The following is a 14,923-nucleotide window of genomic DNA, read 5'->3' as shown; positions in this document are numbered from 1 at the left end:
AGTTACAGATTAAAGAGGCACCAGGGTCCTGGGAGGGACACGGGGCCAATAGTAAACAGGTGGATCACCGGCCTGCAGAGGGCGCTCCGGGCTGGAACAGAGCTAATTCCCAGAGTCACCAGTAGGAGGCGCTGCAGGGGTGAGTCTGACCTGTTACAGTCCACCAGTGAAAGACTGCTTTGGCTCCATGCTGGAATGGCCCTTATTAAGTCCTGCTGACTACCAACACCGCTGTGAAGTGCCAAAGACTGACTGCCTGGACCCATGATTCTCACTGCAAAAAGACCCCTCCACCTCAGGAGAATTCTCCTACTGATAATTAGCCTATTCCTTCTTCTAGTTCTACTGTGCCTTCTGGACAGCAGGGAAAAAGGACAAGGTGAAATGCTAGTTAACCTCTCCCTTGTCCACTGACAGACCTACTGTGCCTTTAAACTTTTCTAGAAAAAGCAAAACCATTACAGGGTGATGTGCTGGTAACCTCTCCCCTGTAGGGTGCTGAACCACGACTGTTTCGGGGAAAAAAGATGAAACACTCACTCCACTGACATTGCCAAAGTCCAGGAATTCCTGACCAGAAAGGACATTAAGAACTGACCCTGGTGAAGAAACAAAGAATTATACACTGGCAGGAAAAAATTTGTGGGACCCCTGCTTGGGAATGTGGTATTGATTGGATTTTGGGGTTTATTCTACAGGCTGCGCCCTGTGTTCTGGATAAATCCTTCAGCATGTATTGCCCTCCCTAATTGGATTTTAAATGGCATTGCCCTTATCCAGTTTCCAGATCACTTCTACATACCCAAATTGCTCACAAGGGGCTGCCATTAAATTAGCACAACAGAGAGCCTGGGTTATTTCCCCTGGAAGAAGAGGGACCTGACCAGATCCCTGTGGGCTGGGGCCAATAGTGCAGCAGCCATTTGGAATATTCTTAAAAGCCCAAGAACATGATAAGAAATTGGGCCAACTAGAAAAGGCCACTAGCCTTATTTCTGGAGCTCAACTAACCCAAGTACAGGCTGGAGCTGGTGAGTTACATGTCATTTCCACCCTTAGTTCTATGACCCAGAAGTTACTGACAGAGATGGTATTGGATATCACTGAGGCTGGGAAGGCATTGCAGTGGGATCTAGTATGTTTAGAAATTCAGGATTTCCTGAATGACCAGCTGATGGCCATTCGGAGTGATCTTGAGCACCAGACTAGGCCCACTGCCCTTACAGACACATCAGGAACCATCTGATCTGTGGTCATGGAGACATACTGGGACACTTTCTGGATGAAAGTGTGGACATTCACAGTGCTCCTTCCAAGCATATGGACCAGTTAGGGGGGTGTGGGCTCCCACATACCGAATCACTAGGCATGACTCTAGGTAACTCAGGAGGGTGGAAAACCACAGTGTCAATGAAGTCTTCCTGTACCAGGCCTGAATGAACCAAAGTTATTCTATGCTTGCCCAAAGTGCTTCCATGTTTAAACTCTAATCGACCTAACAGGCCAGCAACAGAGAATGGAATGTGTAATTGCCACTGCATAATGTATCTGCTGCATGGGAATGTAAGGGGGGAGAAGGGGGAGTAGTGGGGGGTATTAGAGACAGCTTAGCTAAAGTTATGTATAAAAAGAGAAAATCTGCTTGTAGGGGGTGCTTGATTTGAGACGTGTCTGTCTCCTGGCACCGCTTTGAGATCTCAAATAAACTTTGTCTGCTTCTCCACCTTGGTGTGTTTATTGGAGCGAAGCACACCGGGCAACGAACCCCCGATGTTGCTGTCCTCGGGCCTCTGTGCCGGCAACAAGCTGGTATTTGCTTTAAACTGTACGGAATAATCAGTGGGTCAGGGAGGTGCCCAGTGCAGAGAGGGTACCCCGGAGTGGGGACACCCTAGCCGCCGGAGCCGATGCCGGGATTGAAAGGGCTCTGGGCTGCCCGCAGCCACGGGGAGCTCTGAGCCCTTGAAATCCCCACCCCAGCCCAGCCGCCAGAGCCGTGGACAGATTTAAAGGGCTCTGGGCTGCCTGCAGCTGTGGGGAGCTCAGAGCCCTTTAAATCCCAGCCCCGGCCCGGGCGCCGGAGCCACGGCCGGGATTCAAAGGGCTCTGGACTGCCCACAGGCGCGGGGAGCTCTGAGTCCTTTCAATCCCCGCCGTGGAAGTCAATGCGGTCCAGCACGGCTTACTGGCCCTTGCCAGTACACTGTACCGGACCGGACCGGTTTACTTTCACCTCAGCTTCTATTGAACTCCTTGCTCAGCCCCTGCCTGAGGGCCTGAGCTCCTGACTGTTTGTTTTCTTTCCTGCCCTGACTCAGGGCCTGACTCATAGAACTATTGCGAGGCACTGGGATACTTGGCTGTGACCGCCCTGCTCTAAGCAGTTTGTCCTGATTTAGCTGCTCTCAGCTGTGTCCCACTAGAGCACCTCCTTGTTACAGCCACACCAGCTGTTGTTTATGGCATTTATTGACCTAATGAGGGCCTTTGATTCCATCAGTTGTGAAGCTTTATGGAAGGTGCTGTCTAGGTTCGGTTATCCACTGAAGTGCATTCATGTTCTCAGGCTACTGCATGATGGAATGACTGCCTCCATCCTCTGTAATTGGTTGGAGACAGACCCATTCACCATCCATACTAATGTTAAGCTGGGCTCTGTTTCTGCCCCAACCCTTTTCTCCCTCTCTGCTGCTCTAATCTTGATTCTTATTCGTGTCCACCTTAGTTCTGGAACTGGGATTGAGTAGCACGTGGATGGCCAGCTCTTCAATCTGCGGTGTCTTCATTCTAAAACTACAGTCACCAGGACTGTTATTAGTGACCTTCAGTATGCTGATGACAGTGCTGGCCTCACGCACACCAAGGCTAACTTGCAATCCACCCTAGATCTTTTCTCAGGCACCGATCATAGCCCAGTGTCAGAGGGGCAGCCGTGTTAGGCTGTTTCAGCAAAAACAACGAGGAGTCCTCTGGCACCTTAAAGACTAACATATTTATTTGGGCATGAGCTTTCGTGGGCTGGAACCCACTTCTGCAGAAGCATGTCATAGCCCAGGACATTCCCTTGGTATGGGGAAGACTAAGGTGCTCCTCCTGCCCCAGCACACACTGCCCCCCTTCTCCCACAAATTGTCATCAGTGGTGAACCCCTGGAAAACGTTGAGCGTTTCCCTTACCTTGGTAGCCACCCCTCCCAGACAGCCAATCTTGATGTGTAGATCGAACATAGGATCCGCTGTGCCAGTGCACCCTTCGGAAAGTTGCTCTGTCGTGTCGTTATTGAGAGAGATGTGCGGATGGAAACTAAGATCCTGGTCTCTCTGCAAGCAACCAGTTGTCACATATAACGACAAAGCCGTAGCGCACGAATTGGACTCCTCCGCCATCTTGAGGCTCATCAATGACTTTCCCCCTGGCAGACATCATTCTCGTATCCAGGGATAGCTGACGACTACATCTCAGATAGGCTGGTGGGAGGGAAGCCAGCCCAGCCTTGCCCCCTGCCCCCGAGTCCATCTGAGTCTCCGTCCTCAGCAAATCATGACCTTTTATTTTATTTAAAGTGAACGTAGTGATGTTGTGTTATACCACATGGGTTGGGCTCCAGTTGCTACAGTTTCAAGCTGAACAAAGTGAAATTTCCTCTGGTACTTTTTTCAGATCTGGAGGCTCTAGGAACACACGAAGTCCAGGGAGAATGACCACAGACACAATCACAAGGGCAAAGTCTTATTTGTACGACAAGTTTTATTAGAGCAATAAGTAAAGTTACCGTTACTCACGCATATAGAAATCCTGCAGCCACATGAGGACAGCAGCAGCCATGAGCTAAAAGCAGAAAGTCACAGCCGCACAGTTACACTTAAATAATGTAATATCAGGCTGGTAAGAAGACGCTCCTGTCCTGATAGTACCCACCACCACCAGATAAAGAAACAGATCTTAAGATGTTTAAAGAAAACTTTCTCTGATAGCGTCTGTCTGGCCAGGAGTCACTTATCAACAGCTGTGACTGTGAAATCTATACTTCTGTTGTTCTGCCTTTATGGTCCCTACTTCTCTATTGTTTGTCAGTATGGTTTCTGTCTGATTCTTTGATTGTTTCAGTCTGTTGCATCACTAGTTTTGCAAGCTTTAAATCAACTAAGGTGGTGGGGTATGGTTGGCTAAAGAATCTGACAAAGTGGGCTCCAGCCCACGAAAGTTTATGCCCAAATAAATTTGTTTGTCTCTAAGGTGCCACAGGACTCCTCCTTGGTTTTGCTGAAACAGACTAACACGGCTGCCCCTCTGAAACTTCTTTTACAACATGTTAGGATTGGTCAGAAATGTGTTTTGTGACACCTTAGTAAAATGACTGGACTCAAGTCTCACTATATAAAACTATATTGTGCAGAAGCTGAAGTGTCCAAACGACCTGATCCTGACTGGCCACTAGGAAAAGTTCATCTCCCTTATTGGGTGTGGTGAGCATTGTATCCTTAGCGTGTGCTTTCTGTTTTGGTAACTGTTAATAAATAGAGGTTAAGGATATTACTGTCTGAGGCTCTTTCACTGGGAAAAGCTCCTGCAGACCCACAGAAGAGTACGCCCTGAGCCCCAAGAATTGGCTGAGGGTTCGATGCATTTCACCCCCAGACCTAGGATTTGGGAAAGGGTGGGCGTGCCTAAATCAACCGGGTTGCGCCTTGAGCCGTAGGAACTGGGTAAAGGTGAGTGCCCCAGACCGTACAGGTAACACCTTAGGGTTATTTTACTCTTACCCAACCAGGGAACCCTCTTTTATATGATAATTTTGACTACACCCAACACCTTATGCATATGCATGAAGGTGTCAGCCTTCTTTCCCTCAGCTATACTTTCACACCCCATGAATAAAAGGGTGCCCCATTTTTCACAGGTTGTTTGTAGTTCTTCTTATTGTAATTAGCCTTTTTGTACCCTGCGCTCAGAACCGACATTTCAAGATCTTACAATCAGTATCCCTTGGTCTCAGACAATCCATTTGCAGTTTATTGCAATTCACTTTTCTGTAGCCTCGCCGACTGGCACATCCTACGCAGTAACCCTGTGTCCTGTGGGCATAGGGTTATTCCTAGTCACCCACTCACATCAAGCATTCTTAAGCCTATGGCCTAGTCTGGCTAAGCTAAAATCGTACAGGTCTCAGCCTACAGGCCTCGCGTTTCAGCCAGACTTTACTTATATACTGAATACACACTCAGCACCCTCACGACTTGTCAGTCTGATACTTCCATAATCCTAGAGTTTAAATCTATTTAGCAAGCAGTGATTATACACAAAATAGCACATGATAAATGGACTAATTGGCTACAAGATGGGGCAGCTGGAGGACTCGTTCATCTTCGCCTTCAGACTCTGAATTTCCTGCTCCAACTCCGCCATCTCCTTCTTGAACCCCTCAGACAGCAGCTGCTTCTGCTCCTGGGGGACAAAGCCGAGGGTTAGTGCCACCGACACAGAGCCATGGCGATCTGGGGTGGGGAAGCAGAGCTGGGCTAGAACCCAGGAGTCCTGGCTTCTAGTGCCACCCCTGCTCTAACCATTAGACCCCACTCCCCACCTAGACCCAGGGATAGAACCCAGGAGTCCTGGCTCCCACCCTCCCCACCCTAGGTAGCTCAGTCTCAGCTCGCCGGGGTCCCGGGGCGGGTACCTGCAGTTTCAGGGCCAGCGCTGTCTCCTGCTCAGCCAGCAGCTTCTTCCTGTCCTCCTCCATCTTGGCCGTCAGCTGCTGGACGTGCTCCTGGTGGCTGCGCTCCTGGTCCTGCAGCAGCTGCTCCGTCCTGGCCTGCAGCTCCTGGCTCAGCTGGGCCTCCCGCTCGGCCGCCTCGGCCCGCGCCCGCTCCACTGGGGGGGGGGGGGGCACATAGTCAGGGCCAGGGGCTCGGGGTGCTAGAGTCCTGGCTTGGGTCACAACATCTATGGGGCACTAGCTCTATGGGGCACTGGGGTTACCGGGTCTGTGGGGCTCTGGGGTCACCAGGCTTGGGGTCACTGTGTCCATGGAGCACTTGATGTATGGGGCCCTGGGATCACAGCATCTATGGGGCCCTGTGATAACTGTATCTATGGGGGGCTGGGATCACCTTATTTCTGGATCCCTGGAGTCACAGGGCCTGTGAAGCCACAGAGCCCCTATCCTGCAGAGCCCTGGTATCTGTGGGGTCCAGGAGTCACAGGATCTATGGAGCCGTACAGGCCAGGGGTCACTGGGTCTGTGGGGGTCACAGGACTACACAGTCACCTTCAATCTCCCTCTGTCTGTCCGTGAGGCTCTGGTCCATCTGCAGGACGGCCTGGGCCACCGTCTCCTTGGACTTCAGAAACTGCTGCAGCACCTCGGCCGCCTGGGGGCACCGGGGAGAAAGGGGGTGAGCTGGGGCCCACAGACCTTCCCACTTGTTCCACCACCCCCACCCGCCCCACAGATTGAGGGGTTTGCAGACCCTCCCACATGCAACTGCCCCTCCCACCAATCACGGGGCCCACAGCCCATCTGTCATGGAGTGTGGGGGAGACGGGGCCCTGCACCCCCGGCTTCCTGCGATTCTCCAGGACTCTCAGCCAGCCAGTAACACAGAAGGTTTATTTAAACAACAGGAACACAGTCCAGGACAGGTCTTGCAGGTATAGACAACAGGATCCTCCCCAAGTAGGTCCATCTTGGGATCCCAGGAGCACCATAGCCCCATTGGGGGGTCAGAGCCCTGTCTGGGCTCCCCTCCATTTCACCAGCCAGCTCCAAAACTGTAACTCCCTCCAGTGTCTCTCACTCAGCCTCCCCGCCCCCCGGCTCCTCCCTCAGCCTTTGTCCAGTTTCCCAGGCAGAGGTGTCACCTGGTCCCAATCCCCGTCCTGGTTCTCATGTTATGTGCTCAGGTATCTTCCCTCAAGGCCAGTCTCCCATCCCCAATACAGACCGTCCCAGCCAAACTCCCCTGCAACCTTCCCCGGCCAACACTCCCCTCTCAGCATTTAAAGACCATATTAAGAACAGTCCCAGTTTGTCACACCATCCCCCCTGCACCTGCCTGCACCTGCCTCACCCCCCCAGATCAAGGGGCCCCCAGACCAGAAGGAGTCTCCATGCTGCCCTCACATCCCATCAGAAAGGGACAAGCCCGGACCACAAACCCACAGTGGGTGCCCGTGGACCACAAACCCTAGGACGCCCGCGGGCTGTGTGTGTAGCTCAGAGCCACGGCCGGAGACACAACCCAGGAGTCCTGGCTCCCAGCCCACCCCCTGCTCTAACCACCAGACCCCACTCCCCTCCCAGAGCCGGGGAGAGAACCCAGGAGTCCTGGCTCCCAGCCCCCCCCCGCTCTAACCAGCAGCCCCCACTCCCCTCCCAGAGCCGGGGAGAGAACCCAGGAGTCCTGGCTCCCAGCCCCAATTAATGCTATTCAGCCAATTCACCATGATCCCTTTCCCTGGCACCAGCTGGTATTTCTCCACCATCTCCCGCTGGTCATCCAGGAGGCGCTGGTAGCCCCCGGGCACCGAGTAGCTTTCCTCGCAGACCCGCTCCTCCAGCTCCTGCGACAGCTCCAAGAGCGCGGCCGTGCACCGGTCCGACGACGCCTGCTCGTTCCGGCGGCAGAGCTCAGTGCGCTTGGAGTCCAGCTCGTCCTGCGGAGAGACGGGACATCGGAGGAGAAAGTCCCTGTGCCCCATTCCCTGCCCCAGAGAGCCAGCCAGTTCCCTGCCCTGGGGCTAGCGCCCTCAACACGGGAAAGGCCTCGTGCCCCATTCCCTGGTACCTTCAGCTGGCGCTGGTATTGCTGCTCCTCGTCCTTGAAGGCGCGCGCCATGAACGCCCGCAGCGCCTCCCGCTCGCACTGGGCGTGCAGCTCCAGCAGCTCCTGCACGCTCTGCGTGGGCAGCGCCGCCCGCCGCCCCAGCTGCTCCTCGTAGGCAGCCACGGCCTCCCCCACCGCCGCCGAGTTCTCCATCTGCGCCAGGGCCAGCACCGCGCTCTCCATGCAGGGCACCGCCCCGCTGCGGATGGCGTCCACGTAGGTCACCGCCAGGTTCCCCAGCACTGCCGGAGGGGCAGGGTCAGCGCCAGGGGGCCCAGCGCGGCCGGAGGGGCAGGGTCACCGCCAGGTTCCCCAGCACTGCCGGAGGGACAGGGTCAGCGCCAGGGGGCCCAGCACTGCCGGAGGGGCAGGGTCAGCGCCAGGGGGCCCAGCGCGGCCGGAGGGGCAGGGTCAGCGCCAGGGGGCCCAGCGCGGCCGGAGGGGCAGGGTCAGCGCCAGGGGGCCCAGCACTGCCGGAGGGACAGGGTCAGCGCCAGGGGGCCCAGCGCGGCCGGAGGGGCAGGGTCAGCGCCAGGGGGCCCAGCGCGGCCGGAGGGGCAGGGTCAGCGCCAGGGGGCCCAGCGCGGCCGGAGGGGCAGGGTCAGCGCCAGGGGGCCCAGCGCGGCCGGAGGGGCAGGGTCAGCGCCAGGGGGCCCAGCGCGGCCGGAGGGGCAGGGTCAGCGCCAGGGGGCCCAGCGCGGCCGGAGGGGCAGGGTCAGCGCCAGGGGGCCCAGCGCGGCCGGAGGGGCAGGGTCAGCGCCAGGGGGCCCAGCGTGGCCGGAGGGGGCAGGGTCAGTGGCAGGGAGCCCAGAGAGGCTGGAGGGGGGCTGGGTCAGCGCCCTCCATCCAGCCCCTCCCACAGACTGCCCATACGGACTGTGGCCAGCACCCCCAGACCTGACCTTCCCTTGCAGCACATACGCTGATCCTGGGATGTGCTCCCGTCCCTCTCCTTGCACCGTGATCCCCTGTCCTCAGCCCCGCTCAGAACATGCTCCCATCTCTGGCCCCAGGGACATGCCCCGATCCCCCCCCGAGGGCCGCGCCCCGCTCCCCACTCACAGGTGCCCGACACCACGTGGCCGCCCGGGAGGGTTTTGGTGCCCGCGTGCTGGTGGACGTGGCTGCAGAAACGCTGCGCCTGTTGCAGGAAGTCGGGGCTCAGCGCTGCCTCGGGGAGCTCATCCAGCCGGGCCAGGTCGTGGCGCGGGGCCGGGCGGTCGAACACGAAGCACTTGCGGGAGGGGAAGTACTGGCGCAGGTACTTCTTGGGCAGATCCAGCTTCTCGGGCTGGCCTGGGAGAGACCCCCAGGGTCACAGCCAGCCTGGTACCCCCAGCCCCCCCCTCAGACCCACAGCCCATCTACCCTGGTATCTCGCCCCCTCCCTGCCTCCCAAATCAGCCCCCCGGCCCACCTAGCCCGGTCCCCACCCACGGTCGGCACCTTGTCTGCGTTTCAGGGCGTTCTCCAGGTACTCGTCCTCGGTGATCTCCTGCCCGTCCAGCACCAGCTGCAGCGTGAAATCCCACACGGCCCACACGAAGGCCGGGAAGAACCGCACGAACTCGGCCGAATCCTCCCCCTCCTGCCGGCCGCCCTCGCCTGCCGCCTTCACCTTGATGCGCTCCGTCAGCTCCGTCACGTAGCTGGGGGCCGGCTAAGGAACCGGAGATGCGGTGCCCCCTGCAAGGGGGCCCTGATCCCAGCACCCACTGCCCTCACCCCGCTGCCCCTGAGAACAGCACCCAAAGCGGAGCACTGGCTGCAGAATTGGCACTGACCCATCCCAGACCCCTTCTCCCATCAGGGTGCGACAGGTGCTACCCGGTTATGGGGGGGAATCCCAGCTGCCCCACCCCCTGGACTCCTGGGTTCCTCCCAGCAGGAGCAGGATACTGCAACTTCTCCATGGCATACTGGTTGATGGTGCCCATGCTGTTGTAGACCAGGGTGCTGCTGAGCAGCACGGCCAGCGCGAAGATCCACGTGTCGTTCTTCGTATCACCCTGCGAGGGGAATCGCAGGGCATCAGTGTCATACCCCACTGTAGAGGAGGGGGACGGCGGGGATATGGGACAAGGACCTGGAGCTCCCCCTGTAGGTCACAGGAGGTAGCACGGCCCACCAGACCCCACTGCAGAGGGGCAGGTTAGGGGAGATATGAGGCAGGGGAGACTGACCAATGGTGACCCCTGGGCCCCCAACCTCCAGGCCCAGCACCTCTCCCCACATCCATGGGTTCTTGGTCCCCCCAGGACGCCTTCTCTTCTCCCTGGAATCCTGGAGCTGAGACCCAGCTCCTTCCATTGCCCCCCACTCACCTTCTCCACGTCGCCCAGCCCCTCGGTGTCCAGCAGCACCAGGGTCTGGCCGGCCCGGCGGGGGTGGGGGTGGGGCAGGCACCACATCCAGATGCCCTTGGTGTGAGACTGGATGGTGGAGCCCAGCGAGAACCCTGGGGAGAGAGGGGTGGAGCTGGGACAGACGCAGAGCGAGTGGACCCAGGAGTCCTGGATCCCTGCCCACCACCTCCTTCTTCCAGGGCCGCCCAGAGGGGGGGGGCAAAGGGGGCAATTTGCCCCGGGCCCCGGGCTCCGCAGGGGCCCCCAAGAGAAGAGCGGAGGCTCCTGCCTCCGCCCCTCTCCTGGAGCCTCAGCGCATCAAGCGCCGAGTCTCCGGCCGAGCCCCTGAGCCCCGCCCCGATCCGAGCCGCGTGGTGAGGGGTCGGGGCTGGGAGCTCCAACGGGGCCTGAGCCCCGCCCCGATCCGAGCCGCGTGGTCAGGGGGCGGGGCTGGGAGCTCCAACGGGGCCTGAGCCCCGCCCCGCTCAGAGCGGCGTGGGGAGGGGGCGGGCCAGCTGCCTCCGCTCGGCGTGGAGCTCCCAGCCCCGCCCCCTCCCCACGCGGCTCTGAGCGGGTCGGAGCCCAGGCCCCGTCAGAGACGCGCTCGGGTAAGAGGCTGAGGCTGAGGCTGGGGCCGGGGCGGGGGAAGCGGGACCCGCCGCCGCCGCCGCAGCGCAGCCCAGTCTTCGGCGGCGGGGGGCCCCTTCTGTTCTGGGACCTGCCGCCGAAGTGCCCCGAAGGCCCGTGGCAGGGACCCCCCCCCCACCGAATTACCGCCGAAGACCGGGCTGCGCTTTGGCGGTAATTCGGCGGGGGGGGGCTCCCGCTGCGGGTCTTCGGGGCACTTTGGCGGCGGGTCCCGGAACGGAAGGGCCCCGCCGCCGCCGAAGACCCCGGGCCCCCGGAATCCTCTGGGCGGCCCTGCCTTCTTCACGAACAACTAGACCTCACTCCCCTTCCACAGCTGGGGATAGAACCCTGGAGTCCTGGTCCCTGCCCCCCCTCCCCACTCCCGATCACTAGACCTCTCCAGAACTAGGAGGAGAGAGGGAAAAGTGGGACTAATTGGCTGGCTCTGACCTGTGACCTCTGTCAACCCTTCACCACTACCCCAGATCAGTCCCATTGGCCCATCTTCCCCAGCATCCTGCCCCCTCCCTGCCCCCTGGATCAGCCCCACGGGCCCATCTAGGCTGGCATCCTGCCTGCTCCCTCCCTCTGGATCAGCCCTAGGTCCCATCCACCCCGTGTCCCTGCTGGGCCGAGCACCTCCCCAGCGCTCACCTCCCCGGTCCTTGCCGGCCAGTCGGTTCAGGAGGTAGGACTTGCCGGTGCGGTACAGCCCGGCGATGGCCACCACCACCACGGGCTGGCGGACGCTCTGGAGCAGGGCCAGGGCTGCTTGGTTCAGCTGCAGCTCCCCGTCCGGGCTGTTCTCGATCAGGCACATCGGCTCCTCCATGGCGCCTGGCTGTGCCGTGCCGGGGGCACCCTGGGGGCGGCAGGGCGGAGTGAGGCTGGGAGCAGGGGGGCATGGAGGGGGCTGTTTCTGCCTCCCCCCCAAAGGCAGCCAGGAGGGGGCTGGGCCAGTGGGGCGGGTCGAAGCAGCAGGAGTCAGATACATCACAGAGAGCAAGAGAGCGCAGCTGGATCCTCCCCCGTAACACCTGCAGAGCCGCTCAGCACCTTTCCCCTCTAGGGGGCACCAGCTATGGGGAGGTGTGGGGGGGGGTAGGGGGGGAGGGATTGGACTGGAGCCTCAGGGAGGCAGGGAATGGGACATCGGTCCTTTCAGCTCTTGGGGATGCCAGCTCCCACCTAGCCACAATGTGCAATGCCTGTAAGTGGCTCCATGTGTGACATGAGTTGCCCCCGCCCGTCCCCATATTCCCCAGCTCTCTCTAAGCCGAGCTGGAACCAGGAACAGCCCCTCCCCCCTGCAGCCGCTTCCCCCCAGTCCCTGGGGCTGCCCCCAACTGACCTTGGGCTCCGGCACCGAGGGCTGGGCAGCGCTGGCTGCTGCTCTGCTGGGTGGAGTGGCTTCAGAGCATCGAGCCTGGGACTCCATGACAGCTGGTGGCAGCGGTGGGATGAATGCACCCTGTGGACAGTTGGCTGCTGAGGTGTCACAGAGTGTGGGGGAGTCAGGCTCTGCACCCCTCTTCCTGGGACTCACAGTGACTCTCAGCCAGCCAGTAAAGCAGAAGGTTTATTGGACAACAGGAACACAGGATACAGCAGAGCTCGTGTTCAGAGCCAGGACCCCTCAATCTGGCCTCTCTGGGGGTTCAGGGTGTCTGGATTCCAGCACAGGTTCCCCTGCGAACCCACCACCCCGGTCCCAAAACCGAAGACTGACCCCCCCCCCCCTCCACTCAGCTCCTTTTCTTTTGTCCAGCTCCCGGGCAGAGGTGTCAATCTCCCCTCCCCCAGGCCTAGCTCATGTTACAGGCTGAATACCTGTGTCTCACCTAAAATCCTCCCCGGCTCTCCCATCCCCCACACAGACAGTCCCTGCTCCACCACACCTCTCCCCGCTCCGAGACTGAACTGAGTGGGGTCACTGCCCAGTGACCTGGGGAAGTTCGGGGCCCCCTCTCCGGGACAGCGCGTCCGCTATCAGGTTGGCACTTCCCTTCACGTGGACCACGTCCATGTCATAGTCCTGCAGGAGCAGGCTCCACCTCAGGAGCTTGGGGTTGGCTCCTTTCATCTGGTGCAGCCAGGTCAGGGGAGAGTGGTCGGTGTACACGGTGAAGTGGCGCCCAAAGAGATATGGCTCCAGTTTCTTCAGGGCCCACACCATGGCCAGGCATTCCTTCTTGATGGCCGTGTAGTTCTGCTCCCGGGGTAGCAACTTCTTGCTCAGGTACATGATGGGGTGTCTCTCCCCCTTTTCATCCTCCTGTATCAACACCGCCCCCAGGCCCGTGTCTGAGGCGTCGGTGAACACCATAAAGGGCTTGTCAAAATCTGGGTTTGCCAGAACTGGGCCACTGAGCAGAGCCTCTTTCAGCGCCCGGAGAGCCTGCTGGCACTGCTCGGTCCAGACCACCTTGTCTGGCTTCCCCTTCTTGCACAGCTCAGTGATGGGGGCGGCTATGGCACTAAAGTGGGGCACGAACCTTCGATAGTACCCCGCCATCCCGATAAAGGCCTGGACCTGCTTTTTGGTCTGGGGAGCGGGCCAGTCTCTGATCACCTCCACCTTGGCCGGTTCCAGCTTTAGGCAGCCGCTCCCCACCCGATGGCCCAGGTAAGATACTTCCGCCATCCCCACCTTGCACTTCTCCGCCTTGACGGTTAGCCCAGCCTCCCGGAGTCGGTCCAGCACTCGTCTAACCTGGAACATGTGGTCCTCCCAGGTCTGGCTGAAGACGCAGATGTCGTCAATATACGCCACAGCAAAACTCTCCATCCCCCTCAGTAGCTGATCCACCAGGCGCTGGAAGGTGGCCGGCGCTCCCTTGAGGCCGAAGGGCAGGGTCAGAAACTCGTAGAGCCCCAAAGGGGTGATAAAGGCCGATTTCAGCCTGGCATCTGCGTCCAGCGGCACTTACCAGTAGCCTTATGTAAGATCCATGGTGGTGAGGTACCGAGCGCCTCCCAGCTTGTCTAGGAGCTCGTCAGGCCTGGGCATGGGGTAGGCATCCGATACAGTGATGGCATTGAGCTTTCGATAGTCCACACAGAACCGGATCGACCCGTCCTTCTTGGGGACCAGCACCACTGGGGAGGCCCAGGGGCTGGCGGACGGCTGGATCACCCCCAAGGCCAGCATGTCCCTGACCTCTCTTACTAGGTCCTGGGCAGTTTTCCCGGTGACCCAAAAAGGGGAGCATCTTATAGGGGGGTGTGACCCGGTGTCCACCCGGTGGACAGTCAAATTAGTGCGCCCAGGCTGGTTGGAAAACAGCTGTCGGTACAGATGCAGCACCCATCTGATCTCAGCCTGCTGGGCCGGGGTCAGCTGATCAGAGAGGGGAATCGCCTCCAGGGGGGAACCAGCCTTTGTCCCTGGGAATAGATCCACTAAAGGGTCATCCCCCGGCTCCTTCCAATGTCCACACACGGCAAACACCATATTCCCCCGGTCATAATATGGCTTCATCATATTCACATGGTACACCCGGCGGTGGTGCGCCCGGTTCGACAGCTCCACCACATAGTTTACCTCATTTAGTTGCTTGACAACCTTGAAGGGCCCTTCCCAGGCGGCCTGGAGTTTGTTTTTCCTCACGGGGATGAGAACCATCACTTCATCCCCGGTGGCGAAGGCGCGGGCCCGCGCCGTGCGGTCGTACCAGACCTTCTTCTTCCTCTGGGCTCGGGCCAGATTCTCCCTGGCCAGGCCCATGAGCTCGGTAAGTCTTTCCCGGAAGGTCAGGACATACTCCACCACCGACTCTCCATCGGGAGCGGCCTTCCCCTCCCATTCATCTCTCATCAGGTCCAGGGGCCCCCTTACCCGTCTCCCATATAACAGTTTGAAAGGTGAGAACCCAGTAGATTCCTGGGGTACCTCCCTGTACGTGAACAGCAGGTGAGGTAACACAGGGACTGGAGCAGGTTCGACATGAAGTTGGACCCCGGTCCATTAAGACTTCCTTGGGGAACCCACCCAGCTGAAAATGGTCAGCGGCGCATCTGCCATGGTGTCTGCTTCGGTAGAGGACAAGGCCACCGCCTCGGGGTAGCAAGTGGCGAAATCTACCACCACCAGGATGTATTTCTTCCCTGACCGGGTCGCCT

General features: G+C 59.2%; 1 protein-coding gene and 1 pseudogene across 1 annotated transcript in view; both read right to left on the bottom strand.

Moving 5' to 3' along the window:
• The window catches only part of LOC123351459, a 40,659-nt pseudogene extending 29,092 nt beyond the window's left edge, over nt 1-11,567 (bottom strand).
• LOC123351454 (guanylate-binding protein 1-like) overlaps nt 1-14,923 on the bottom strand; it is a 292,158-nt gene that overhangs the window by 168,120 nt on the left and 109,115 nt on the right. The window contains exon 11 of the mRNA XM_044990811.1: nt 10,151-10,284. Coding sequence (XP_044846746.1) covers nt 10,151-10,284 — 134 coding nt within the window. The remainder of the gene's footprint in view (nt 1-10,150; nt 10,285-14,923) is intronic.

The sequence above is a fragment of the Mauremys mutica genome, chromosome 17 (genome assembly GCF_020497125.1).
Source record: "Mauremys mutica isolate MM-2020 ecotype Southern chromosome 17, ASM2049712v1, whole genome shotgun sequence".
Taxonomy (NCBI): domain Eukaryota; kingdom Metazoa; phylum Chordata; order Testudines; family Geoemydidae; genus Mauremys; species Mauremys mutica.
Note: the sequence above shows the minus strand (reverse complement) of the source record. Positions and strands in the feature narration are given on the sequence as shown.